The sequence below is a fragment of the Epinephelus moara genome, chromosome 12, assembly GCF_006386435.1.
Source record: "Epinephelus moara isolate mb chromosome 12, YSFRI_EMoa_1.0, whole genome shotgun sequence".
NCBI classification, from domain to species: Eukaryota; Metazoa; Chordata; class Actinopteri; order Perciformes; family Serranidae; genus Epinephelus; species Epinephelus moara.
In genome coordinates this window covers 26,523,588-26,550,419 of record NC_065517.1, presented here as the reverse complement: position 1 = coordinate 26,550,419, position 26,832 = coordinate 26,523,588, and the positions used below count along the sequence as shown (strand labels likewise).

Sequence of the window (26,832 nt, the reverse complement as noted above, 5' to 3'; positions counted from 1 at the left end):
AATCCTTCCGCATATTACTAGTTTGTTTTGCGAAAAAAAGGCTCATCCATGTCTTTATACGTATCTAATGCTGAGTATAAATGAGCCACTAATCTGTCAACTACTGGATTATCTAAGCCACATTAGTTTGGATGTAAACAGAAACAGAGCGCACCCAAGATAATTCCTCATCCCACAGCTACAGTGGGTGTGGCGGGTCAGAGTTGAACTACGAAGTCTGTCTGTAAACTGAGACACATGTTTACAGTAAACTGAAAACTTTTATGATTCGCCTTAATTTTCTCTTCAAATGAAGTTTGGAGGTTTGTTTAAAAACTGTCTGATTGCGTTTCCTGCTGTGTCTGACGTCTTTTTAGACACGTCAGAGTTCCCAGGTCTCAGAAATTAACCTGGCAAGTGTTATGTTACTATTACAGCCAGGAGAGATGGCCAAGACTAGGAAAATAAAACAGAGTAAACAGGAGTTGTCATTTAAGTGTGTGTCATGGTTCGACATACGGTAAGAATCAGTGGTCTGTGGTCTGGCGTGTGTGTGTGTGTGTGTGTGTGTGTGTGTCAGAGTGTGGATTGTGTACTGTATCTGTTTTTAGCACCATTAGAGCGAAGAGCCCCATGAACACCAGCGGGGCCCCGACACTAATCCGGCCCAGATGTGAACTCCACAAAACTCAAAACATACACACACATAACACGCACGAATACACACACTACAAACAAGAGCGGGCACGTCACTGGTTCCAAACACTCGAGCTCAAACTAGATTTGTAGCCTACTGTTTAGTTAGCCAACATGATTATGTGTAATGCTATTATCGCCATAATCTGTCTAAATGAGATCATAGCTCACCTTCAGTGGAGTTAATTGAAGGTTTGAGAGGTCATTAAACCGCGTACGTCGACAGATAGAAAATGAGTCGACCCCTCTCGGAGCCACACTAAGTCCCGTGGGCGTGACCTGGATGGAGCCTCGAGGCATTAAGCAGGCTGTGTTGTGGAAACAGCAGGTCAAAGGGACGGCACACCTCAGGGTCACACACAGAGCAAAGGTAGATCAAGCGGACGTATAATGATAAATGACATGTGGAAACACTGAAGTGCACAGAAGAAAAGTCAGTGTGTGTGTGTGTGTGTGTGTGTGTGTGTGTGTGCGCGCGCGCGTGCGTGCATGCGTGAGTGCGTGTGTGTCTTTAAGTCTGAGTATGCGTGTGGATCCATTCAGCTTCATACAGTTGCAAGATGTTACTGAATGCACCAAAAAAGAAGAGCCAATAAACACTTGTGCGATGCATTAACACATGAGACAGTTTGAGAGAAGGGCACTGTGCTGCAGGGCACTTGCACATGTTATATAACTTGACGGACAGTGTATTGGCTTTAATTCACTTACAACTGTCATTAATCATGACATCATGCTGAATATTAACACCTCTACTGCTGGCACTAGAACGCAAAAACAACTCAAAACACTCTTCAGTGTTAGCTGTCTTCTATAGTCTCCCTTTGTCGCAAAGGATGTTAAAGCAGGATTTTTACTTCTGCCTCAAATCAGCGCTGTACCTACGGCCATAGGCTGACGTGCACCTCCCCAGAAATGTAACTACACAAAGAAACAATAAATTGTGAGGATAGTAAAGGCCCTACAAAAATAGCATTTTAAGTCTTTTGTGTGTGATTTATCATATGAGTAGAGGAAATCGCTGCTAGTCGCTAGGCTAATTTATACAATGTAAAATGCCATGGGCTTGTGCTAATGACGTTAGCATGCTGTATTTTTTTGGAAAACGTGTTTAGTGTAAGACAGTTGATTTGTCGGTGAATCTTGTGAGTTGTAATGAAGCCGATTTGTGTACTTGTGTTTGAAAATATCGCTATTAAGCCATGTTTATTGTGAGTTTTGTGTGCGTTTTGTATCAACTAAACTTTACAGCATTTCACAGAAACCCCACTGCCAACTAGTGCTTTGGAGGTGTCACTGCAGAGTGACACAGACACAGGTCCATGGGCAATGGCATAAGCTCTGCATAGAGCTGACGCACAAGTATAAATCCGCCTTAAGTGAACAGCCTATCTCTTTAAAAACTGACTGGAGATCTCATTAGCATTGATTCCCCTTTGATATATGGATGAATGAGCTCACTCAAAGTCTCAAGCCGTGCTCTGGATATGCAAAAGTTTTCTTTCAACTCCACGTTGACAACAGCCCCATTATCAAAATTGTCCCGCCATCTGCTGGCTCGACCAGGCCTGATCCAAAATTGTTGTTTCTGACAGACTTTAAACCGCAGATGCTAAGGTGGACTAAATAACATTAAGGGCAGCCTTGTGAAGTGGTGCAGCGATACAGCGTTTAAGATGCAAAGTAGTCATTTGACCAAGCAGGTTGTCAGCATTGTTGTTATTGTTTCTGGCTCATGCTTATTAAACAAAGGAACAATAGGCATGTGCAAATTGAGGTTATGACGTCACTGTTTCCCAAACACTCAGTTTTACAAGTCCCCACCCATACAAAGTAACCAGAGTTTTAAAAAATCTGAACTTTGGAAGGTGTTATAAAGAAAAAAGGCCAATTTAGTGAACTAAAATTCAGTTTGCGTGAGGACAAGAGGCCAAAACATGGAGGAAAATATCAGTTTTCAAAATCATCTATATACATGTAGACAGAGCCTCAGTTTAGAAATGAGTTGTGAGACATTTTCATTGTCAGATTGTTTCCTTTAAATGGCTTTCAGAGGTAAAATTATCCTGTATTTTATATTAAAAAAAGGAGAAAATACAGAAGAAAATAAGAATAAACATGTCACAAAAATACATGCTTGATATATTGTCTTTGTTATCTCCTAACTCCCAGGAATTAAGACTCTCAGAGAGGGACCTAAGTTTCTTCTTCCATTCATGCTGAATATTGCAAAAGTTCACTTTTGAGATTTGAAGTTTTATAATCATAGACTTGAAGTCATTATGTACAGTAAAGTGCATTTCAAAACAACATTACAAAGTGCTTCACTGTACATGGAGACAACAGACCACAGAGAAATCAGTGTTCTGATCTAACCGGGGAGATACCAGTCAGGAAGACACAGATTTGTCATTTCCTGTGTATGCACAAGATTTACGGCCGGTGACTAGATACCAGAAATTAATGTGGCTTACTAAGAGGAATCCACATTCTCAGTTACAGAAGGATGACTGTTCAGCTGATACCTGAGTCTCCACAGAAAGATTTTGAGTTAATACAGATCTCCCATAAATCTATTACATATTCCCAGTGTAATCCATAAATCTACTGTTTTGTTCTGTGCAGAACTCCAGCTGGTCCTCAGTGGAAATACAAGTATGCGCACAGGGCAGAGTGGTGTTAAGGGAGGCAATAAACCTCAGTCAACCCCTCACCCAAGCTACGCACATAAAAACAGCATGTCGTCTTCCCCCTCCCTTACTTCCTCCCTCTGTCCCTGTACTTCTCTCGCCTGACCCAGCCTCTCTTACTTGGGTTTTTTCCCCCTTCTGCGTCCCATCCATAGATAGCAAAGTGGGAAATTCACAAGTTCTTGAATTTTTCTCCTCACAGAAACACAGAACTGCTCCATAAAGTCAATGCAAAGATTTATTTACAATTAATAAAGCAGTTAGTTACTCCGTTCTAAGCTTTGTACAAATGGTTCTCTATTAGAGAGCTGTACCAGGTTACGTTTTGGGCTTCAGTTTGGCCACTGGAGTACAGTACCCATGACTGTATCAAGTCATACATATAGACAAGTCACCCACTGGTTTGTGGACTCTGGTTTTAAACCCCCAAGTTTGGCCATGGATGTATAAAAAGAACTGGACACAGCTTTGGAGGCGGGGCCATGGATGTTCCTATGAAAGTTGCTCAGTCGTGCATGAGGCCAAAAAAAGCATATCTGTGGTATAAAATTACCCAGATCTTCCACATCATTGGGTCCATAGAGCAATGCACTAGAGACTACGGCAACAGAGCAGCTATTTCTGGTTTAGCGCTCTGCTATCTTGAATAGAGATAAAAAATTATTTGCTTGTGTGTCTCTTCTAGACTTTCTAAATGTTATCGGACGGAATGGATCAAATCCTGATAGTGAAACAAATCATTTTGTGGGGTTTGTTATGCTCAAAAATTGTATTCTCTGTTTTACAGATGATTTTTTAACAATGTACATCTATGAGAAAAAGCCTTTTTGGGCTCAGTGGCGCCACATACAGTTATAAGCCTATATTTGGCAGCTCTGTAAAATTGGCCTCAAAGCTCAGTGCTGTTTCTAGGGGCTTGGAGTTTGGCATTTTGGCTGTTGCCATCTTGGATTTTTGGAGCTATAACTGACCTAACACTAGCTGCTAGCTTAGTTAGCATGGTGCATTTACTACTATAGTTAACTGTGATATTTCTAACACTAATTTGCGCTGGCAAAAAAATGTACTTACTAGAAAAACTGGACAGATGACTCCTTAGAGGGTCTTTGAGTACAACCAAACACTGAACAAGACCTTTTTTAGGCAACCAAGACTTCACTATGAACTATCATGAACTACACTACTGAATACACTGAAATAGCAAAGGCTACAGCTATGTCTATACTCTGCGGGGTTACACTGTGATTATGTTATTCATTAACCAATGTTGTGACCATGGTAGTGACTTGTCAACGGACAGCACCCACCTGTCACTCAAAGCGGCCCACCCTTAATGATGCGTAACTTTAAGCTTTAATAAAATACAGACAAGTGTTTAAACTCCCTACAGTTGTCATGAATGGGGAAATAAACTATTGAGACCAAAATTGTTTTGTTTTTTTTGTACCAGGATGTAAACATGTTAACTGCTACTGTTAAATTAGGCATTTTAACATGGGAGGATTGACTCACTCTTTGAGCTAGCCTCTAGTGGCCATTCAGGGAACTGCCGCTTGGTTGTCTCTCTAAAGTTTAAGTGTTCAAATCTTAAATCTTTACGGTTTTCATCATTGAGCCAGTGCGCTTTCACCACAGTTGCTCCATGGTTTAACCAGATTTTCGTGCCCGTTCCAGCCCAGGAAGTCCTCCAACTCCCTGTCACCTGACACTGTCTATGCAGAAAATTAACAGGATTTTCACTTTCAAATCCTGAACGACAAAAAGAAATCCTCCCACTTCACTACTCCACTGCTCTTGAAATAGGACTGTGGGTTGAGGTGTAGATGGCAAGCTCATTTCCCAAATGTACTCCTTGTCACCCGCTCTGTATCTTCCCACAGGAACAGCAACATTCCCCTTTCTGATAATTATGAATGATTCTGCCCTTCCCCCCTTCTCCCTCTATACCTCCACTCCTCTGTGCTGCTCATATCACACGAAGATGTAATTAATCATGTAGACACCCTGCTAGTCTTAATACTAAGGGTGCCCTCTTTTTCTCTATCTCTCTGTCTTCCCCCTATACTCTTTATCTAGCTTTGTCTACCTCAGTGACTCTCAATCTCCCTCACGCACACACACACACACACACACACACACTGAGCTTGAAGGTCTCATTAATCACCTGTTCACATAGAAAAGCTCTGTAATGCATACCAGTGGGATCATTTGGTGGTTGGCCTCCCCTGTCTTTTTACCCTTGTCTCTCTATAGTCATGTACTTTATGCACCAACACATCACTGTGCTCTCATTCTCAGTGTGTGCGTGTGTGTATTAGAGTGCGTCTGTCATCAGTACGCTCATACGCCAGGATAAATACGATAATCGTCGCTGGCAGACTTACCCTCTGGTCCCTCTCTATTTTTAGACATCAGATGTTGAAATAGTTCAAGTTCTTAAAAAGGGCAGGCTGCGAGTCACCGCGGCATCCTCATAAAGCCGGGCCACAGGATCTGTCAACCCAACCCCACAGACAAACCCAAACAACACTCATGTCACACGGCAAATAAATAATTTTAAATCCACCAGCTGTTTATCAACAAAAATATGTAGAGCATGTTCCCTCTGGTTGTACTTATTGACTGGCAGATGGCTTATAGTTCCCGTCAGTGCTGCCTGGAGTGTAGTTTTTATTTTTACAACGAGCTGAAAGAGTCTGACAGATGAGATTGACATTTTCATGTCAAAGGAGCTCCTGTTAGGATTTATGTATAATATGCAAGAAGGGTTGTCATACTTGCGTTTGGCCATGTCATCAAGCTAGTTTGCTGTCTCTGTCAAGTAGCTGTCCATTAGTCACTCACTCTACAGCAGGAAACAGCACTTCAAAATAAAAGCTCTGTGCCAGAAATTAAATGTACTTAAAAATAGTGTGTTTTGTACAAACTTGACATGTTTGCAAGTCACTTGTGGTCCATTCAGAATGGATCCACGACCCATTTTTGGACCTCGATCCACCAGTCGGGAACCACTGTAATAGAGTACTTCATTAGATACCCATGATGTGTATGGAGTGGTGTGAAGTATAGCCATACTTTGAGACGTTTTGGTGACATCTCAGCAAGCTGAACTGTAAGCTCCGTCAAATACACCACAGTTGATGAGAGCCTGCCCGCACACACACACAGTGACAGGGCTAACTGTTAGAATCACACGGCTAATGTTACCTCACAGTTATTAATGGGTTTAACAACAGAGTCAAGCCGTTTTGGTGTCTGTGTGAGTGTGTTGGACCTATTTAACAGCTCAGTGTCGGATGTTAGCCACTGCTGCGTTGTTAGCTCATGCTAAGCGGGACATTAAACTGACCGTTCACAGTCTGGAGACAGCAGCAACAGAAAGTTTGCTGATCTTGGATCATGTGCAAAAAGGACTGAATGCAGATATTGTTTGACTGGAGACATTGCAATACCACTTGGGTCCTGGCATTCATGTCGATGCTCCATCCATCCAAACACAGCTGCAGTCCAAATACCCCCCTAATGGCAATGTCACTCCCTGATGGCAGTGGCCTCCTGAGCAGAACAAAGCCCCGTGCCACACTGCAAAAACTGCTAAGGACTGACCCGAGGAATGTGACAAAGAACTTATGGTGGCGACCTGGCCTCCAAATTACCTAGATCCCAATCGGATCACGCATTCATGGGTCGTGCCAGTACCCCGCCTCCAAACCCACAGGACTCAAAGGATCCGCCGCCAACGTCCTGGTGCCAGACACCACAGGACACCACCCAGAGGTCCTGTGTCCATGCTTCAACAGGTTAGAGCCAAGTCCAATCCAAACCTGATCCAAGGAGGCCCCACCCTGGATCAGACTTGGCTCAGGGGTACCGGCACACCCCATGGATGCTCAGTTGGATTGGGATCTAGGGAATTTGGAGGCCAGGTTGACGCCTTGAGCTCTTTGTCACGCTCCCTCCTAAGCAGTTTTCTCTGTATGGCATGATGCATTGTCCTGGGAGGGGCACTGCCACCTGGGAGTGCCGTAAACATGAGGGGGGGGGATGCTTAGTCTGCAACAGTGTTTGGGTGGGTGGGTGGTGGGCATCAAGTTGCATCCACATGAATGCCAGGACCCAAGGTTTCCCAGCAGAACATTGCATTATAATGACATGATCAATGTTATTCACTTTACTTGTCAGTGGTTTTAATGTTGTGGCTGGTCGGTGTTTATATGAAAATATAGACAAAAAAATTGTTGATGTGTTTGTACGCAGTTAGTTCTTTTCCTTGCTGCTCTTTTCCTCTCTTGCGAGCCTGTTTCTCCTTCTGGATCTGAATAAGTCGTCTTTGTCTAGGCTGAGATGTTTCTGTTGTCTGTTGTGTGTGTGCGTGTGTGTTCTTGGCAGGGGCAGTTGTGCTCCGTAGCTTAAGGACGAAGTGTCCTGAAACTTGGGTTGATAAAGCCCAGCAGGGATGTCCTGTGTTGTCCCAAAGCAAAGAGTACACGTCCAGTACTGAGCTGTGTAATGAACGGTGTGTTTGTGAACAAACGCTCGCTGCATATGCCTCATGAGCTCACGCTTTTTGTTTGCGTGGGATGACAGAAATTAAATAAAATAGAAAAAAGAAATAGTTTTGGTTGGGTTTTTTTTCAGGATCCAAATCATGAAAATATCTAGTGATAGATTTCCCTGCTGCTTGATTCTCCCTCTAGTGTGTGTGCTTAACTTTCCACTGTGACCGTGAGCCAACGCTCCAAAGGAACTCGTCGTCCAGCACTGATCAAAACAGACTGACCTAATGAAGCCTTATTAGGGTAACGTGACTGGCCCTGCCTTTGTATCGGCCTGCACTGATTGGCTGTTTGAGGTGGGCTGGGTCAGCTAACTCTCCCACCTCAGGCTAACTGATTGGAGGAAACGTAAGAGTAAACAAGGAGTTCTTTGAGCATGTGGCCTTACACAACACACACGGCACGCTGCATGCAGGCAAACAACAAGAGTACAGAGGGAGACAGATGGGAATAATAGAAAAAGCGAGAGGCAGAGGTTTGACATTGCAGTAGTGAGGTCTCGCTGATGACATGAGCAGGCTTTTTAGTGATTTGACAAGGTCACACTCTTGGGAAGCAGTGTGTGTGCAATCTTTGTGTGTGTTCACTCTAATTGCAATTTAATTCTAAGAGGAACTTGATATTGCTGTTCACACCATAACTCTGGATTTGTCAGTTTCAATAAGGCATCATAGATCAGATAGACCCTTTTCATAACAAAAAAATTGAAGATCTATTTCCTGAATTGATTTGACGTTGAAAGTGTTTCTCCGTGCGTGTGTCTGCATTCCCATGAAGACCCGACTCTATTCACAAAAAGAGGAGTGGAGGGGAAATAAGAGCAGAAATATAAGCAGAATGAGGTGTGACAGGATTTCTTCTGCCAAGCTCCAGATCCCCGTCCAGTGTACACACACACACACACACACACACACACACACACACACACACATAAATACAACTTTAACACACACAAGCTGAGAGAGACACCCAGCCGCTGGCCGGGAAACGCACATATGATTGAAGAGAATGGAATGTTCTGTCTGCAGTCCAGAGCTCAGGGCAGCTGGAACCTGGACCCAATGTGTGTGTGTGTTTTTGTTAGTGTGTGTGTCTGTGTGTGTTAGTGTAGGGTCACAGTATAAATAACCGTCCTCTCTCTGCAGTATTAACGCAGACTGGCTAGGCTGTTTATTTATAAACGGCCTCATACGTGTTAAAGGCCTGCATGTCGTCTACACCTCTACCTCACACCACCTCGCTACACTTTCACTGCTCTCCTCTACAACTTAAGGCTAGTTCATGGCAGGGGTTTTTTTGTGTCTACATGGCTGCGCACATGCTTAAAATTGCATCCCCACTACAAGCATGGCAACTGGACGCTTGTTTTGTCCACTGTATTCCCCAGCTGTTGTCCTGTTCTTGTTAAAGCTGCAGTGAAGAACTGGCAGTGAGAGTAATTACATAAACACTGTCAAAGTGTGTTTATAACGTATGCCTGCAGGTGAGCTTGATGCATCTCCTCCGCCCCCAGGAGCGCTCTATTCAAGTCCTTTTTGAGTTTAATCCTGTGTCTGGACGCGGAGTGTTTTTTTTTTTTTTAAATCTGGAGTACACACTCGAGAAACTTTCCTTGGACACTTCTTTGGATTATCCGCCATGGCTTCCAGTTAGGGCTGATCTGAATGCTTTAAAGCTTCAACTGTTACCGTGGTAATCAACATCCAAATCAGTATTTGAATGCTCCATTTATATATATCGATACTGGTATATGCATTACCCTCGAAATTCCAAATAGGCCATAAATAAAGAAATCCAACATTATTAATTGTGCATCAACATGAAATACTACATTTAAACTTAATGGCAGTTTTTGGGACTCTGACTCGCTCTCATCAAACATCAGTCCAGTCACAGGCCTCCTAGTCTGAGTGGGTGGAAGTTCGCTGCAAAGATCAGCCTCTCATTGGGTGGAACGAGCCACCCGCTGAAGTCCCGCCCTACCACCTCCGGTTGCAGTTTTCAACACGTCCTTTACTAACTTTTGCGGTGTTTGATCTTGCGGGGATGTAGCCATTTTTCTGCCATGGTTCACGTCCTGTAGGCGATATTTTTGTGGGCGTGTTACACCAAAACCTGTTTCCCCCCGGCAATATTTTTGCAAGCGCACCGTTGCTGTGGCACCGCCAAGAACGATTGTGATTGGTCGAAAAAAATACAAGCAGCCGGGGCGTTTTTTGCTCCAATCTTAAAGTGAGAGTCGGCCCAGCCAGACCTTTCTTTTCTTGAGAAAGGTCTGGTGAGCGAGACTACAGGCCTCCAGATACCTTAGCAAGATGTCAAAAAAAGTCAAGTGTCTGGAATAGTTTCAAAATTTGCGAATTTGCGAAACTGGCATGTTACAAATCTACAACAAGCTTAATCAAAGCTTCGGTTTATCGTGGTTATTTCTCATTGAATTTTGGATGATCAAAAACTGGTACTCGGGATAACCCCAATTCCAATATATTCTGAATACTAGCAGCTGCTCTCCTCTTCCTTCACTCCTTTACTCAATTTCCAACAGTCAACATACGAAATATCAGCTGATCCCGCACATACAGATGAAGCATTGAGAAAACAAAAACAAAATCATCAACAAATTTAATGTAAAGTCAATTAATTAATCTCCTGTAGCTCTGGCTGGTTGACGTGAAACGCATAATTTCCCGTACGCCTGCGCAGGAAAATCACTACAGACATTAGACACCTAAACTCTGGTATACTGGCAAATACAAAGGGCTTTCTTTCCCTGGCGGCAAAAGGCTTAATCAGCATTGTGTGAACTTGTTTGGCGAGGGCTTGAATGTGACAGACTTTGGATTCATATGAATTTAAATGTAAAAGTCCACACTCTTGCTTTAGGCAGTCACACACACTGCTGTTTTATGTTGTCGTGAGGCAAATGTACCAAACAAAGGAGCTCCTCCTCTTGCTGTCAGAAGGTTGCATCATATAGTGCACATGTCTGTGTGTGCATATCTCCAGACTGTAGCATAGAGGAGTGCCCGCTGTCCATCCAGGAGTATGAACAAAGCTTTTCACAGACACAGACAGTCTCTGCATGCATGTATGTTTTAAATATATATGCCTGTTGCCACAGTTTTTGTCATTTATTATTATTTTTTCAATTTAGCGAAATACAAAAGGTAAAGCTCACTGACTTAATACAGTTTTGTTGTTCACTGTTTTCCAAAGAAGAGTTATTTGTCTAGAATATGACATAACTGTGGCTAAAAAAGGCCTCGGCTCATGTTTGTCTCTTTATATTGATTGATTGGATTATTTCAGAGGGACAGCGGGAATGCACAAACAAATATCTTTCTTTTGGTTATTGTCATTTCTAAAAAATAAAATACAATGAGCTCCTTTGTTCATGTCTGTTTATAACATTTTACTGTCGTTACATATCTGTCGTTCATTTGCTAGGACACTAACCTGTCAACTGTTTGCACAAGCTTAATCTTGTTTCCATTCTCAAAAAAACCAAACAGCACTCCAGGCCAGGACAAGCATTATTTTCACCGCAGCCCATTGTCAATCCCTCGTCTTAAATGGTAAATAATGTTGCGCAAGTCGTCCGCTCGACCGAGCAGTGGTCACTGTTAACATTATACTCAGATTAGTGCTGGTTTACATAATGGCTGATAAAGTGCGGTTATGTTTGGCCAGGACTCATAGACACATACACACTGTGTCAGTGGGTGGTTGAGTACAACAGAGGTGTAAGGCTCAGGTCACAGGGTTGGACCAATCACGGCAGTAGGAGCAGGGACAAGGGGGTGGAGCTAACATGTGCAGGGCAAGAGCTGCAACCTCAAAGCACTTTGACCTCTGGCACATTGCTGTCTCTTGGCTCTGTGACACTGTAACCCTCTGACCCGACGCTTTCCTGTAGAACAACAAATGAAGAGCAGTGTGTGTGTGTGTGTTTTTCTCTGCATTTCCTCACAGCTGAAGGCAGGGGAGGTTGTGTCAGGCTTTGGCCGGCCAGTAAAATGTTTCTCTCAGGCACACACAGAGTACAGGAACCTGGCAAAGTGAAACTGACCCAGTTCATACATTGGAGTTCAGATGTGCTGTAGCTGGGTGATGAAACATACTTGCAACACCATACAGACCCTCCCTGTTCTGTACTGCCTGGCTACGCAAACCAATTTCACTCCACCAATCACCTCTGCTGGAGCTAGGACAGCTACATCCAATTAGAAAGCATTCCAAGAATCCTCTGGACCAATCAGAGGAGCCTGCTGTCTGAGTAACCTCAGGGCTCTGAGGTGTTAATTTCTATACATTTAAAACACGTATCTGTTGAATTAATCTGATTTTATTCCCTCAAAGTAGACTGAAAATCTTATTTAAATGCCTCCCTAAATAATTCAATCTACACACACCTTCTGCATTTGAATTTACATAAATGCAAATATATGAGTTCCCACCTACGCACCTTCAAAAATCAGAATAATGAGAGAAAAGAGAGTGAGATTCCTAGCGTGGTTGCTGACAGTGATTAATTGTTCCCACATGTTGCTGACGGACAAAAAGGCCTCTGTGTTCCTGAGCTTTGGCTGCAGCTGGTGCGCGCGCACACACACACACACACACACACACACACACACACACACACACAGCTGGGGCCTGTCTCATGAAGCGAGTTCAGCTTCGTCAGGCTATCTTTGAGTCAGTTTGCTTCAAAAATGTAACACTGGTGAACCTGGATAACCGGTCTTATGAACAGTTGACTGTTGACTGAGACCAGTTTTTCCAACCAGCTAAACCAAATCTACTTCAGAGGAACATTTCAACATTTTGGGAAACACTTGCTTTCTTGCAGAGAACTAGATGAAAAGATCACTCTTATGACGGTACACTAAATATGAAGCTACAGCTAGCAGCAATTTAGCTTAGCTTAGCATGAAAACTGGAAACTGGGCAAAACATGTTGTCAGGTTTTGTCTGAAACCTTAGTATGAGTCTAACAGCAGCTACATGAATTGCATACCGTTTCCTGTGAAACCTGTCTTAGAGTATGCAAACACTGAACACTACAACGGCATAGATGTCCCACAATGCAATGCAGCAGTGATGACAACGTTCATAACAACAGAGAGTAACCAAGGCAGCTCTGTAACGTTACTCGAGAGATGAATAACTTTGGTTATGAGTCTTCCACTGATGTGCAATTAAGGAAACATATTGATATTGAGGTAGGGGTATCATACAGATGGATGACATATTATATGATCATTGAACTTAGTTATGGGTACAACCTGGATTGGGCTTTCTGTTCGCCATGCTCGTGGTGTGGCTCAAGGCATGTCAATCCACCGTTTTAATCCAGACTGAAATATCTTAAAAAACTATTTGGATGGCGTGGCATGGGATTCATCACAACACACAAACATTATACCTGCTAAACATCAGCTTTAGCATTTAGCAAATTTAAGCATTATCTGGTGCAAGGAAGATACCTGTGACGTCACATTACACAACGAGTATTCCTTCAGCTCGCAACCGAAGTAATGTTACTCCTGTAGACGTGATAAAAAGCCAAAAACATAAAAGGTTAATCATGTTTGCAGATTATGGCTGAGCTGGGGTTGACACGAGATACCATGGTTTTGTGTCTCTAACCACAAGGAGGTACTCAGGAAGTGGCATTGTAATTAGGGCTGGGGTGACTCATCGGCATTATCAAAGTCATCACACCGTCCTGTTTACTGTGTGTTATGTATTGTACTCAAGACTACTGTCTGTATTTCAAATTGCTCCTCCTCCGGCACATTAAAGTTTACTTTACCCTACCTTTTTGAATCCAAAGTTAGCTACTTGTCTACCTTTGTAAAAACAGGGATGTGTTAATATAGATCTCTGAGATAAATGCTCAGATGAGAGAGAATAAGGAGAAGGGTACAAAACAGAAAAATGGGGGGAAAATTAGGTCAAAAGAGAAAAAAGGAAACAGAAATTCCCTAAAATTAGCCGGGCAGTGTCAACAGCGTCATTATCTCTTGGAAGGTTGTTGCTGCAAGCTGTGTTAGTGTGTGTGTTTGTTATTTAACTCTTGTTGCTGCATAGTAAGAGTTATGAATCAGAGCTGCTGTCTCAGTGAGCTGTTATTATTATTAATGGGCTTTGGGAATACCCCAGAGGAGCCACAGTAGTAAGCATACAGTGTCCCACTCACACTCACACTGCTATGTGACATGTACACACACACATGGAGAGCATACATTCTGCAAATAACAAAATAGTTTTGTTTATCCAATCACACTTGGATAATGCTGTATTGACTTGAGCTATTACATCTGTTTCAGTTATGAAGAGGAGATGCAGATGTAGGGGAGGAGACGCGATTTAGCGCTCCCCTTGTGTGTCATGAGGATTTTCCTAATATTTTGTACACAGCGAACCTTTTGAGACTCTCTTTCCACATCTGAGCCTCCAGAGTTCAGTGATGTTAAGTGAAGTATGAAGGCTGTTATCAAACCCAGGTGTGATTTAAGAGTAGCTTAATGAACCCCTGGGAAGTAAAATAACATGATTGGTTTTGTCATTAGACACAGTGAGAATCGTGGCAGTCGGCAACGAGATGTTGTGGTCTGCAGGAGAGACTGAATGTCTACATGAAATGTGAAGCAAAGGAAATGTCAAAACACAAATGGTTAAAAGGTCCGTCAGCTAACATCATAAAACAACATACTTTCCACTCACAGAACCGCAAGTGTTTCTGTTTTACGTGCCAAAATCTCTGCCACTGAGACTTTTCCTCCATCTCAATACCACTGATGTGAATGAGATTTTGTTTGTGGTGCTCAAAGCTTTGAAAAATGACATTTGAAAAATGTGTCTTTCCAGAAAATATAGCCCGGAAATCATGGAAGTGACAGAGAATATGTGGGAGGATCTGCTACTGCTACACACAAGCATCACATGTAATACTGATACATAGCAGGCACACTTTCCTTTCTTTCATCATGTAATCAGCCTCCTCTCACCCTTTTTCTCACCATCACTCACACATTTTCACTTGGCACCCAGTTTTTTTTCTTCCTCTTTTTATCACTGTCCGTGCTTCGGTTGCAGATGTCCCATTTCCTTTTATTGCTGCTCCATCACGCCGAGTTAGAAAAATCCCACCTGACATTTGAAGGATACGAGCAGTGGCACGGAAAAGAGAAACATTAAACAAGTGGCTATGTTGGGAGGAGGGAGTGCAGGGATAAAGGTGGTGTAGGATGAAGCGAGGGAGAAGGATTGATGAAGTGTCGGGTGCTGGCAGGTAAATGTTTACAGCAGCGGGAGAAGGAAACTCACATTCCATTCATTCTGCTCTCATTCATCCCTCCGAAAGTTTCTCTTTTTCCGTTACAAAGTCTATCTTCTGCCAGTATTTACATCTCCCTGGCAGCTGGAAACATTCAGCCAGTGTGTGTGTGTGTGTGTGTGTGTGTGTGTGTGTTTGTAAAATGTTCTGTAATAAAGCAACATTACGTCAGGCCTCGAGAGATGCTGGCAGAGGATAAACACTGGTCTCCCTGGTATCTCTTCTCATCTTACCTCATTGCACAGATCACACACACACACACACACTTGGGAAACGTGCATTCATATGTACACACCATTCATGATTAAAGGTCCAGTGTGTAGGATTTAGGGGGATATATTGGCAGAAATGGAATATAATATAATAAGTATGTTTTTTTTTAGTGAATGATCACCTGAAAATACGAGTTTGGGGAGTTTAGTTATCTTAAGGCTCATGTATACTCCCCTTAGGTGCCATGGATACATCTGTTTCAAACGCTGTAAACGTCACTGCTCTCATACTTCCCTGAGTCCTTTATGATGGCATAGACTCAGCCAATAGATGGCGCTTAAGGGCGGAGTCAAAAGTTTCATACAACATCAAACGAGACGACGGTGGAGGAGGTTGAAATATTGATGGCAGTGGTCTGCCTTTATATACATCCTGACATGTGGACTGAGAATAGCATGTGCTAGGCTAGTGGCCCCTTTGCAACGTGCCAAACAGCATCAGAGAAACACTGATTTGTCACGTGTAACTACATTATTCTTTGTTTTTACCGGTTTAAATCACCCGGTCCATTTGTTTTGGGTGAGGAAGAGACTTCTGCAGAAATTTAGGCTCCTGGTAAAAACTTCTTTAACAATGAACACTGAAGGAATTCTAATTGGGAAAAGTTTCAGCTGGTTGCAATCTGCAGTCCTCACCACTAGATGCCACTAAATCCCCCTAAATCTTCCACACTGCTCCTTTACACGCAACTTTTTATGGGTTTGCAAATGCACAGCAGTGGTCACAAAAAGCACACAGTCCTGCAGAAGCAACTTTTGCATTTGCAATTGCAAAACACTCAAGAACCTGCAAATGCAAAACGGGGCATTTTCATACAACTACCACAAACACACACGTGCTCAGACACACACACTCACATGGGGTCATAGGTTCAGTTTGGCTCCAGAGATCAGACTTTCTCACTCTGCCAACGTAGCATTCAGAACTGTAACTTAAGCTTCTCTTTTTTTCCTCTCTGATTGAACTGCCTTTGACCAGAATAACAATCCAGACCAAATTGTCTGTAAACGGTTGCCCAGGAAAGACGGGACTGCTTCGTGGAAAACAATATTGTGATTCCCACAAAAACTCAAAGATTTTGGCCCTCGCCTTTTGGAACCCAGAAATCTGTTCTGTTTTAGGGAGTAAAAATATACACGGGAGGAAAACACAGAGGGAAAAATGCGTGCATGTTGTGGATGGCGGTTGGGTTGTTTATATGGGAGGATATAGCATAGCCCCAGAGTCCCTCAGGGCCCATAAGAGCTATGTGTTTGTGAAACAACAGAAACTGCGGAAGAGGAAGGGGGTATGGAAAGAGAAGGACACTGAGGCAAAATAATGAATTTAACAAGGCCTTCAGTGGGCTGTAGGGCACAAGAAGAGAGGGAAGAAGAAGCTTGAGACATGTCAAATAAAAATATATACTAATTATCTTTAAAATGCAGTTTTATAAAGGTTTATGGTTGATTTGTGAGAATGTGACACAATGCATGTGCATGTTTGTTTCAGCATTTTCAGCATCATTCTTACGCTGCCACACAAGAACCATGAAATTATGTCTTCTTCAATAACCAGATGGCTGAGAATGCGTTTGTGTGGGTGTCTGTGCGTGCTTTTGTGCAAGCGAGGGGGGTCGTCCAAATGCACATGTGCATGGGTATAATTTACAGATCAAGTGAAGTTGGAATTTTGAGCCTTAAATAACTGCAAAGCCAGAGCTTACATCATACAATCCTTACTTTGACCTGCACTAATCAATTACTGAAGATGAGTTGTGGCTGAGCTGGAATGACATCTCTGCCGTGTAAACATGTTTTCTGAATTCTGTTTAATGTGCAAATGGAAATCCATTATGACACGCAACAATGAAACTTTCAAGATCTGCTCTTTGTGCTCTAGATTCATGAAATACTAATATGGTTTCCTGGCCTTTGTCTCTTTTCTTGAGGTTTAAATATAACTGAACTTTGTGACATCAATGTAAAATCCCTGTTGGTTGGTCCACCAGTGATTCAATCAGATCCTGCTCCTCTTCTCCTTCTCTGACTAAAACTGTTTTCTCCCAGGATTAACACTGCAATTATTAGCTGGACTGAAATGTGACAAAGGTTATAGAAGTTAGATCCACTTGTAAAAAATGTGAGCATAGTCACATCGAAAAGTTTTTGAATCATCAAAGTCAGTGGCAGTGTCTGAAAAAAATTTCAGGGAAATTAATCCAATAGATGGTGGACAAACCAAAAGCTATAGCCATAAAGAGCCATGTCACTGTTTTAGCCTGTCAAGGCTAAAAAGTTGTGTACAACCACCACAACATGTGTGTAAACTAAGAAAGAATATCTGTCTGATCAGTGTGTATGTAAACAAAGCAAGCAGTGTGGCAACAAGTGATTCAACAGGCGTGTTATATGGCAGATTGGGCCTTTTAATGTGTACATACATCTGTGTGCTGTGAATAAACCTCTTGATCATTAGCAGGGGCTGTCATGTGCACCAGTTCCCCCACAATGGGCCTCTGGGGCTCACACAAGGAAGCAGCTCAGAGTTGATCAATACAAACCAGACAAGACTCACACACAGGCGCACACTAACACACATGATCTGACACAGAACAAGCTCCTTAAGCAACACAGGGGCTCTTTGTATGTGTCATTCATAATCGAGGAGACGCTTGATTATAGACCACTGTCTCTGTTTTCTCCTTTATAACCACAACACAAAAGCTACAGTGGGAACAATGCAGACATCAGCGCTAAGTGCTGCTGCACGTTAATGTGTGTTCCTGTCTATATTTAGTGGGTGAACAATTGAAACAAAAGGATTTTTGCTTTGTTTGTGTGTCTAGTCACCAGAGCAACTGTTTACATTGCTGCAGAATCAGTAGTGGGTGGTTTATGGATCAGTGTTGTTGGACTTAATGAGAGGTATTCATTGAATGTTGTATTGGTAAAAGGAAAGAAAGAATACAACAAATCAAAATTGATGCTAGTCATTGTTTGAGTAATTGTTTCAAAAGGATTTTGCACACATCACTCAACAGTCTCTTCTCTTCCTCTCTGTGTTACAGAACTCCATCCGGCACAATCTCTCCCTCCACAGCCGCTTCATCCGCGTCCAGAACGAGGGAACAGGGAAGAGTTCCTGGTGGATGATCAACCCAGAGGGAGGGAAGGGTGGCAAGGCTCCTCGCCGCCGTGCAGTCTCCATGGACAACAGCAACAAGTACACGAAGTCCGCCCGTGGCCGTGCTGCCAAGAAGAAGGCAGCCCTGCAGGCCGCAGCTGCTGCAGCTGGTGAAGGCGGCGGAGACAGTCCTTCAGGTCTCTCCAAGTGGCCTGGAAGCCCAACGTCACGCAGCAGTGAGGAGCTGGACGCCTGGACAGACTTCCGCTCTCGCACTAATTCCAACGCCAGCACACTGAGCGGTCGCCTCTCCCCTATTCTGGCCAACCCTGAGCTAGACGAGGTGCCCGATGACGAGCCTCCTCTTTCGCCAATGCTGTACTCCAGCCCTGGCCGAGCACTGTCTCCCGGCAATGCCACGACCAACGGGAAGGCCGTGCCAACTGAGCTGCCCCGCCTGGCAGACCTGGCAGGTACAATGAACCTGAATGACGGACTCACAGATGACCTGATGGATGAGTTGCTGGATAACATCAACCTGGTGCCAACCGTTTCAGGACCAGCCACTGCAAATGGCTCCTCAGGGTTCAATTTTGGGTCCAAACCCAATGGGCTAAGCTCACCTAACTCCACCTCCTCTCCCTCCAACAACTCTTCCTCTAACGGTGGAGTTAATGGCTACAGTAACTCCATTTTTGGCCCCCACACGACGGGCTCCTCTCTGCGTCCGTCCCCCATGCAGACCATCCAGGAGAACAAGCAGACGTCCTTCTCCAGCATCAGCTTGTCTCGCTTTGGCAGTCAGACATTACAAGACCTGCTCAATTCTGACAGCCACAGCCACAGCGATGTCATGATGACCCAGTCTGACCCTCTGATGTCACAGGCCAGCGCCGCTGCCGTCATTTCCCAGAACTCCCGCCGTGGACTCATGCTCCGTAATGATCCCGTAATGACGTTTGGGACCACTGGACTTCAGAGCAGCCAAGGGGAGATACTACACAGTAACAACCACAACCAGAGCTCCCTGAGGTCTTTAAACGGAGGCCTGAACCTAGCCAACGAGGCTAACGCTCTGGCTAATGTCAAGCAGCAGCTCCTGCTCTCGCCCTTGGGAGGAAATGGTTCCTCTTCCATGCAGATCGACACCTCGATCTTCCTAAACGGAACAGTTAGCAACAGTGGAGGGATCTGCCAGGACCGTTTCCCCACAGATCTGGACCTGGACATATTCAACAGCAGCCTGGAGTGTGATATGGACTCCATCATCAAGAATGAGTTGATGGAGGCAGATGACCTGGACTTTAACTTTGACTCTGTGGCCAACATGAACGGAGTTGGCAACTTCACGAGCACCAAGCAGACCTCCCAGAGCTGGGTACCTGGCTGAGAGGGTCAGGCCAGGGAGGAGCAGAGCAGGTGTGTATGTTTGAGTGTTGGGTGCATTAAAGTAAACCATGTGGCATGTGAGCAAAAGTGAGCATACCTAGAGCCTGTTTATACCTGGTATTATCATGCGTCTCGGGTGATCCAGAATCAGAATCAGAATCAGAATCAGAAATACTTTATTGATCCCCGAGGGGAAATTATTTATGTTATAGGTGCTCCTTGCAAGAGAGGAAAGATACGTGAAAATATAAGAAATTTAAACAATAGTATTTACAAATATATAGTTAAATAAACAGGAATTATTAACAAACATAAACGTAAATAAATATATATATATACATATATATATTGTAAATTGAACAAGATTATTTACACAAACAATCACCAGTGGACATGACCACCAAGATGTACTGTGATCTGATCACACAGACCACTTGCAGAGTTGGTCTGGGCTTCATTTGACCAAATATCTTTTGTAGTATAAACCCTAATGTATCCTAATGCATCTCCATAAAGGGCTACATCATCAATGAAGGGATGTGAGGGTTGTTTTGGTGATAACATGCTAATGCTTTATAACTTGCCCATTTTGCAACAAGTAGGAAAAAATGTTGTGTGACTGTCCATCATTTTGTGAAAGGAATCTGCTGACAGCAACTGTACCAACACAACTGCTAGCATGATTAGCGAGCAGTTAGCAAGAGTGTGGACATTATAACTGTGCGCATGGTCCTTTGATTTTCTAGCGTGAGTGACATAGACAAATTCTGAACACAAGTGGTAGACCTGATAGACACAGGTGTTAACAGCAATATGTCTCAGCTGTCCACTTGTGTTCAGATCAATGAAACACATGTTAATACCAGGTATTAACAGGCTCTTTGGTGCAGGAATTAGGAATGCAACCTTTTCTCCCCTGATTCCAACTCCTAAACTCAGGGTATGGCTGATGCCAAGTACAGATCTGGTACTAGTTCTCTTTTTTCCAAAATGTAAAGTCTGTAAAGGTTTCTGTGCAGACCTGACGAAGATATGTGTCAGCTAACATGACCATGTACGAGAAGTGGAAACATCCATACTTTCAACTTTAGACTCGCAAAAATTGTATTTATGTTGTTTAGGAGGTTTTTGGTGCTGTAGAATTACTGGTGTTGTGAACAGATACAGACCTGAAGATAAAAGTAGTGAACTGCTGTGATAAACCATAATCAGAGTCGATGCTGCGCCCATTGTTCTGTGAATCCACATGGAAAAGATTCTCTCAAGTAATTACATGCCTCTGCATCTCTTCACTAAACCACTTTGACTGAGTTCGTCATTTTCCCCAAACCAAAAGCAACCTGCTGAACAACGTAACTTCTCCACTAGTTATTTTTTCCAACTGCAGCTGCTAAAAGTTTGTTTTTAATAAGATATGATATCAAACTGGGTGGCACGGTGGTGTGGTGGTTAGCACTCTTGCCTCACAGCAAGAGGGTTGCCGGTTCGATCCCGGGCGTGGGAGCCCTTCTGTGCGGAGTTTGCATGTTCCCCCCGTGTCAGCGTGGGTGCTCTTCGGGCACTCCGGCTTCCTCCCACAGTCCAAAGACATGCAGATTGGGGACTAGGTTAATTGATAACTCTAAGTTGTCCGTAGGTGTGAATGTGAGCGTGAATGGTTGTTTGTCTCTATGTGTCAGCCCTGCGATAGTCTGGTGACCTGTCCAGGGACATCTGCCTCTCACCCGATGTCAGCTGGGATAGGCTCCAGCCCCCCCGCGACCCCCAAGAGGATGAAGCGGTTAGAAGATGAATGAATGAATGAATGAATGAATGAATGAATGATATCAAACCTCCTTTCCTGAACTGTTCTCATTTTTCAAGATTTGGGAAATATGTGTTAGATATATCCATGCAAAGGTTAAAAAAAATTGCTGTTTATGTAGTAGATTTTTGGAAACACAAGCTAACCGTAAAAGTAACTTTGAGCACTTCTGGTGCCAATTTAAAGGTCTACGTCTGCTTTCACATTAAAATGCATTTATTGTGAAGCTGCAGTCAAAACCACCTAAACCGAGACCAAGACAGGGCAAAAGTGAGTCAAGACTAAGATCAGACCAGTGTTCACACTGCATGACACAATTATGATAAATTGTGGAACATTTAAACCAAAGGCACTGCTCAACTCAATCTGAAAGATTCCTTTTCCCATAAAAACATCCACAGATAACAAACATACTGTTTAAATGCGTGTATGTCAAGCAGCACCCTCCGAGTCATAGCGGAAGTGCCAAACACTGCAGTTCATCAGATTGCCACTAGAGGCTGCTTAAAAGACAGAGTAAATCCCCAGACACCACCATGTTAAATTGCCCAACTTAACAGCAGAAATATACATGTTAATAGCTTGGTAAAAAATGGTTTTGATCTCCGTGGCTAATTTCAACCTTCGTGACAACTGTATAACTTACCCATTTACATTTTATTAAGGCCCAAAGCTACACATATTTAAGAGCAGCGCTGCTTGAGTGACAGGCTATCTGTAAGACATCCCTAAAGTCTATGTGTCACATTCACGCCTCACTCCTCCACGGCTCCAGCCTCCCGTCCAAATATAGTCACTTCTGGCTCCAAAAAAACAAGTTGGCAGCAGCCGAAATGCTGAAGCTATGTCCATCATCCAGTCTAAGTCAGTGGTTCCCAACTGGTCCAGCCACAGGGTCCAGATTCTTCCTTAGTCATTAGTTCAAGGTCCACACAGTTTAATATATTCAGCGTCATACTTGCGTTTGGCCATGTCGTCTAGCTAGTTTACTGTCTCTATAATTGTTCGTTCTCTCATTCATTATACAGCAAGAAACTGCACTTCAAAATAAAAGCTCTGTACCGGAAATTCACTGTACCTAAAAATAAAGTATGTTTTTTACAAACTTCGCAAGTCATTTGCGGTCCATTCGGAACGGACCCACGACCCACCAGTTGGCAATCATTGGTCTAAGGTGTATGTGTAAGTGTACCATGAAAAATATGACAGCAACAAAAATTTTAAATTAGAAATAAGTCAAGTTATTAGTTGTATTTGAGGCAGGAAATTTTACATCCAGTCACAGTAATGATGTTTAATATGCACAGGCAATTTAATGATATCCTCACAGTTGTTGTCTTGACCGGTCTTGAAATAAAAAGTCCTCTTTGCCTAAGACAAAGTAAAAATGCTATAAATTCTAAGACAAAAGACCAAGACCTTAAACAAGTGGTCTTGATACCAGCTTCATGTCCAAGACAGATCTTGAGTACAACACTGTTGTAAAGCACATGCAGGAAGTACCAGCAGTAGCTTTAGGACAATAGCTAGCTGCTGCAAATGAGTGAAAATAAATGTGGATTGGTGACATTTGGCTTTGGATATTTCCTTGCTTTCAGTACAGCATGAATTCTTATAATAATCTCATCCTTTATCTCTCCAGGTCTGAACTGTGTAGTGCAAGAGAAGATCAGACACACAACATCCTTTTTGCCAAACCTGCCATCAGCACAACGTAAAATACGAACCCTGTGTTTACAGAAGAAGACTTCCTCTTGAGAGCTTTACCTTCGCTCCCACACTGGTGAACCATGAACAATCCGACAGACTCTAGAGATACTGCACATCAGCCCTCCTGTGAAACAACAACAACAAAAAGAAGAAAGCTATTTCAAACTCACAAATCTTAGAATTATGCAATTTTCCTTTGACACCCAGTCTGTTGATATCAAAGAGACCCTGCTTTATCAGAAGAGGATTCAGGTGGAATACAAGGACTAAATATCAAGTGAAGATTGAAGGAGTGCACGGTGCAGTTGTTCCCGTTGAAGACATATTAAAAAAAAAAAAGTGTAAAGAAGTGATGTGGTGTAAATCTGCTCCAGTGGTTTCCTGGGATGTGTTATGTTGAAAAAAAAAAAAAGAATTTCCCTCTGTTCCTCACTTTAGTGATTTTAAATGTTCAGTGTTTGTTTTTTGGATTTTCTGTTTTATCATAATTGTTTCTGCATCATACATGTCTTCACAAAAAGGTGTATTGATGAAATGAAAGGATGGAAATGGAGTATCTTACTCGCTGAGTGGCCACGCATACAGTACATGCATACACACAAACAGACAAACCTACTCTTTTCCTCAGTTTGCAAAAATTCCAGAAACATTAGAAGTTAAATTACGTCTCAATGCCATGCACTTCCAGTTTTTTTTCTCATAAATTGCTTGAATTAAATTAAACGCTGCATACTGAGGGTTATATTACACTTAGCTGAATATTACAAAAATATTTGCTACCTTTTGTGTATATCTAACTGTAAAAAAATATGAAAAAATACTAGAGGAAGAATCATCATGGATATTTGTACAGTGCCGGGCAGTGTAAAGTTCAAGAAGGCGTGGGAAAGATCTGTCTTTTCTTAAATTTCTTAACTTCTGGTGAGTTCTGTCGAGGTCGTTTATCACTGCATATGATGTAGCCAAAATGAATACCTGTGTCCTAGGGTTGTGAACATTTCCACACCATAACAGGTGCTATGTAAACAGTGTTGAATCCTGCCCCGAGAGCAAGCCGTGCAATTTGTTTGTTCGTTACGTTTTTACCCATGACTTGCAGAAGCCCAAAGCTGCTGCCACTTGTAGCACGGCGAACCTGTAGATGGCGGCGGCGCTGGCGGGGGGAGGGGAGCAGGGTTTTTAGGCTCATTCCTCTAGAAGCCATTTGTTTCTCGAGTAAAACAATAAGCTATCTCTGTATATTGCCAAATTACTTGAAACAAACAGTAGGATATGCTGGCAGCCAAATCACAGCACACACACACACACATATATTGCACACACATACAGTAGATAGAAGAAATAATACCAGGGATCTGTGTTAAGCTCCGCTGTTTTCTTGTCATGAGCTTGTGGGGCTTCTTATGCATATATAGAATCACTCAGGGGGGAAAAGGGAGGCTTCCCGTTTAAGTAACATCAAGTCACATTCTAGCGGTATTTTAACATTTCTTGATAAAAAACAGTTTGTGTTTGTGAACTTGTAACCTGTGAACTTTTGGCCGTCAAGATGAAGAGGAAGGAGGAGGATAAACATCAGGATTAAGACTTCACGCGGTCTGTTATTTTTGGTTTTGCTGTCATGGCTTTTTTGGGTTTTTTTCCTCTTGTCGGGACTCGTGACACACATCCCCTCATGGACACGCCTGGTGCTCCTGCAGGTGACTTCCTGTATCTCCTGAGTACATGTTAATGTGTGTACGTGTTTATCTGTGGAGTTTATTTCTGTTGAATTAATCTCACGAGGATGTGTAACCCCTCACTATCCCTCATGGTGCATACAGCACAGCCGACTGTATGCATGTATGTATTTATGCATTATGAATTGTGTGAAATGCATATATACTCGCTGTATGTCCTTATATACTCATGTAGTACTTGACCCTTGGATTTTGTGATACCTCTGAAGGTAGAATTGAAGAAATAACGAACAACATTACACGCCCGGTGGGAGGGAACACTGTTACCAGCGATTTCATTGTTGAACCAGATTTTTGAAAATGGTGGAAAGCACCATTGTTGTAGCATCTGGGCACCCTGGTATCCCTTCTCTGTCTGGGGTAGCGACATGAAGTGTGTGCCCCGCTGTGTATAATAGTGTACAGATGTGTGTATATCACTTTGAGGCCAAGGCAGAGGAGTGTGTGTGCATGGTTGGCTAGAATGAACTACTGTGCTATCTGAGGTTTAGTGCATGACCTAGCTGTACCCCCCGAGACCCTTCCAATGGTGCCGTCCTGCGACAGAAATTGTAATACAGAGAGGAACCCTGTGTCTTCAGCACTCAAACACACACACGTTCTGTTTTTTAATAATCAGGGCTTACAGAGCAGAACTTGTAACATCCTTCCGCGTTAATGGGTTTATTGTTGCGAGCGTGTGTACAGACACAGGGAAAGCCTCCTTTACGGACGTTCCTCAGCTTCACACTTGTTTTATTCCACGTGGAGTACAGCAGGTTCACGTCCTGGTGCTCTCAGTGAGCGTTTGGTCATGACTGTGACATGCTTAAAGCGTCCTCTGACAACGTGCTGGACTTTCCAACGCCTCGTCACATCTAAACTTTCCAGAGCATTTATCACATGTCTTGTGGCAGGGGGGGGAATCCTGAGCCATCACCCGAACTGCTAAGCATTTGAGTTTATCCACACTGACCGTGCTAAATATAAGAAGCGCTTCACTCCTCCTGTGAAGAAGACTGACAAGGTGAATCCAGGGAACCCTGTGATCCTTTCTGTTCAAAGAGGGGTTATTGATCCCTGATAAACTGCAAATCTCAGTGGCGGGAAGGCGTTCCTTACATGTTGTGCATTCAGTGTAAAATGTTTCGGCTCTTCGGGGAGATAGTTTACACTTAGTCATAGTGGAGCAGGCCTTCCACACAACCACTCAGTGCTTCATGAAGGCACAGATTATCTCCTCTGGTGCCCAACACACACCTGCAGCACAAACACGTGCAAATTTAATGCTTAGAAAAGCAAAAAAAATAAAAGAAAAGAAACATACCACTAGATACCTTAATCACCTCTTGGACGTTTCCTTTTCATTATCTCCTCTTTTCCATCCTTGTTTAGAGGCCCAGGCCAGCTCCTCTGAACTTTGCCCTTTGAACTTTGCCCTTTATTAATCTTGCTTCTTCTCGACTTGATGTTAGTGGGTATTTTTCCTGTGTATTCCATTTTGAATTGTAATCTAGTTTGTATAAGAAATGGTGCGCATGTAAATAAAGCTTGGTGAGGCTCCACA

At 43.0% G+C, this 26,832-nt stretch overlaps 1 protein-coding gene across 1 annotated transcript in view; it reads left to right on the top strand.

Annotated features, from left to right (window-relative positions):
- The window catches only part of foxo3b (forkhead box O3b), a 60,649-nt gene extending 33,817 nt beyond the window's left edge, over nt 1-26,832 (top strand). The window contains exons 3-4 of the mRNA XM_050058077.1: nt 18,589-20,063; nt 23,480-26,832. Of these exons, the coding sequence (XP_049914034.1) occupies nt 18,589-20,034 (1,446 nt within the window). The 3' untranslated portion in view covers nt 20,035-20,063; nt 23,480-26,832. The remainder of the gene's footprint in view (nt 1-18,588; nt 20,064-23,479) is intronic.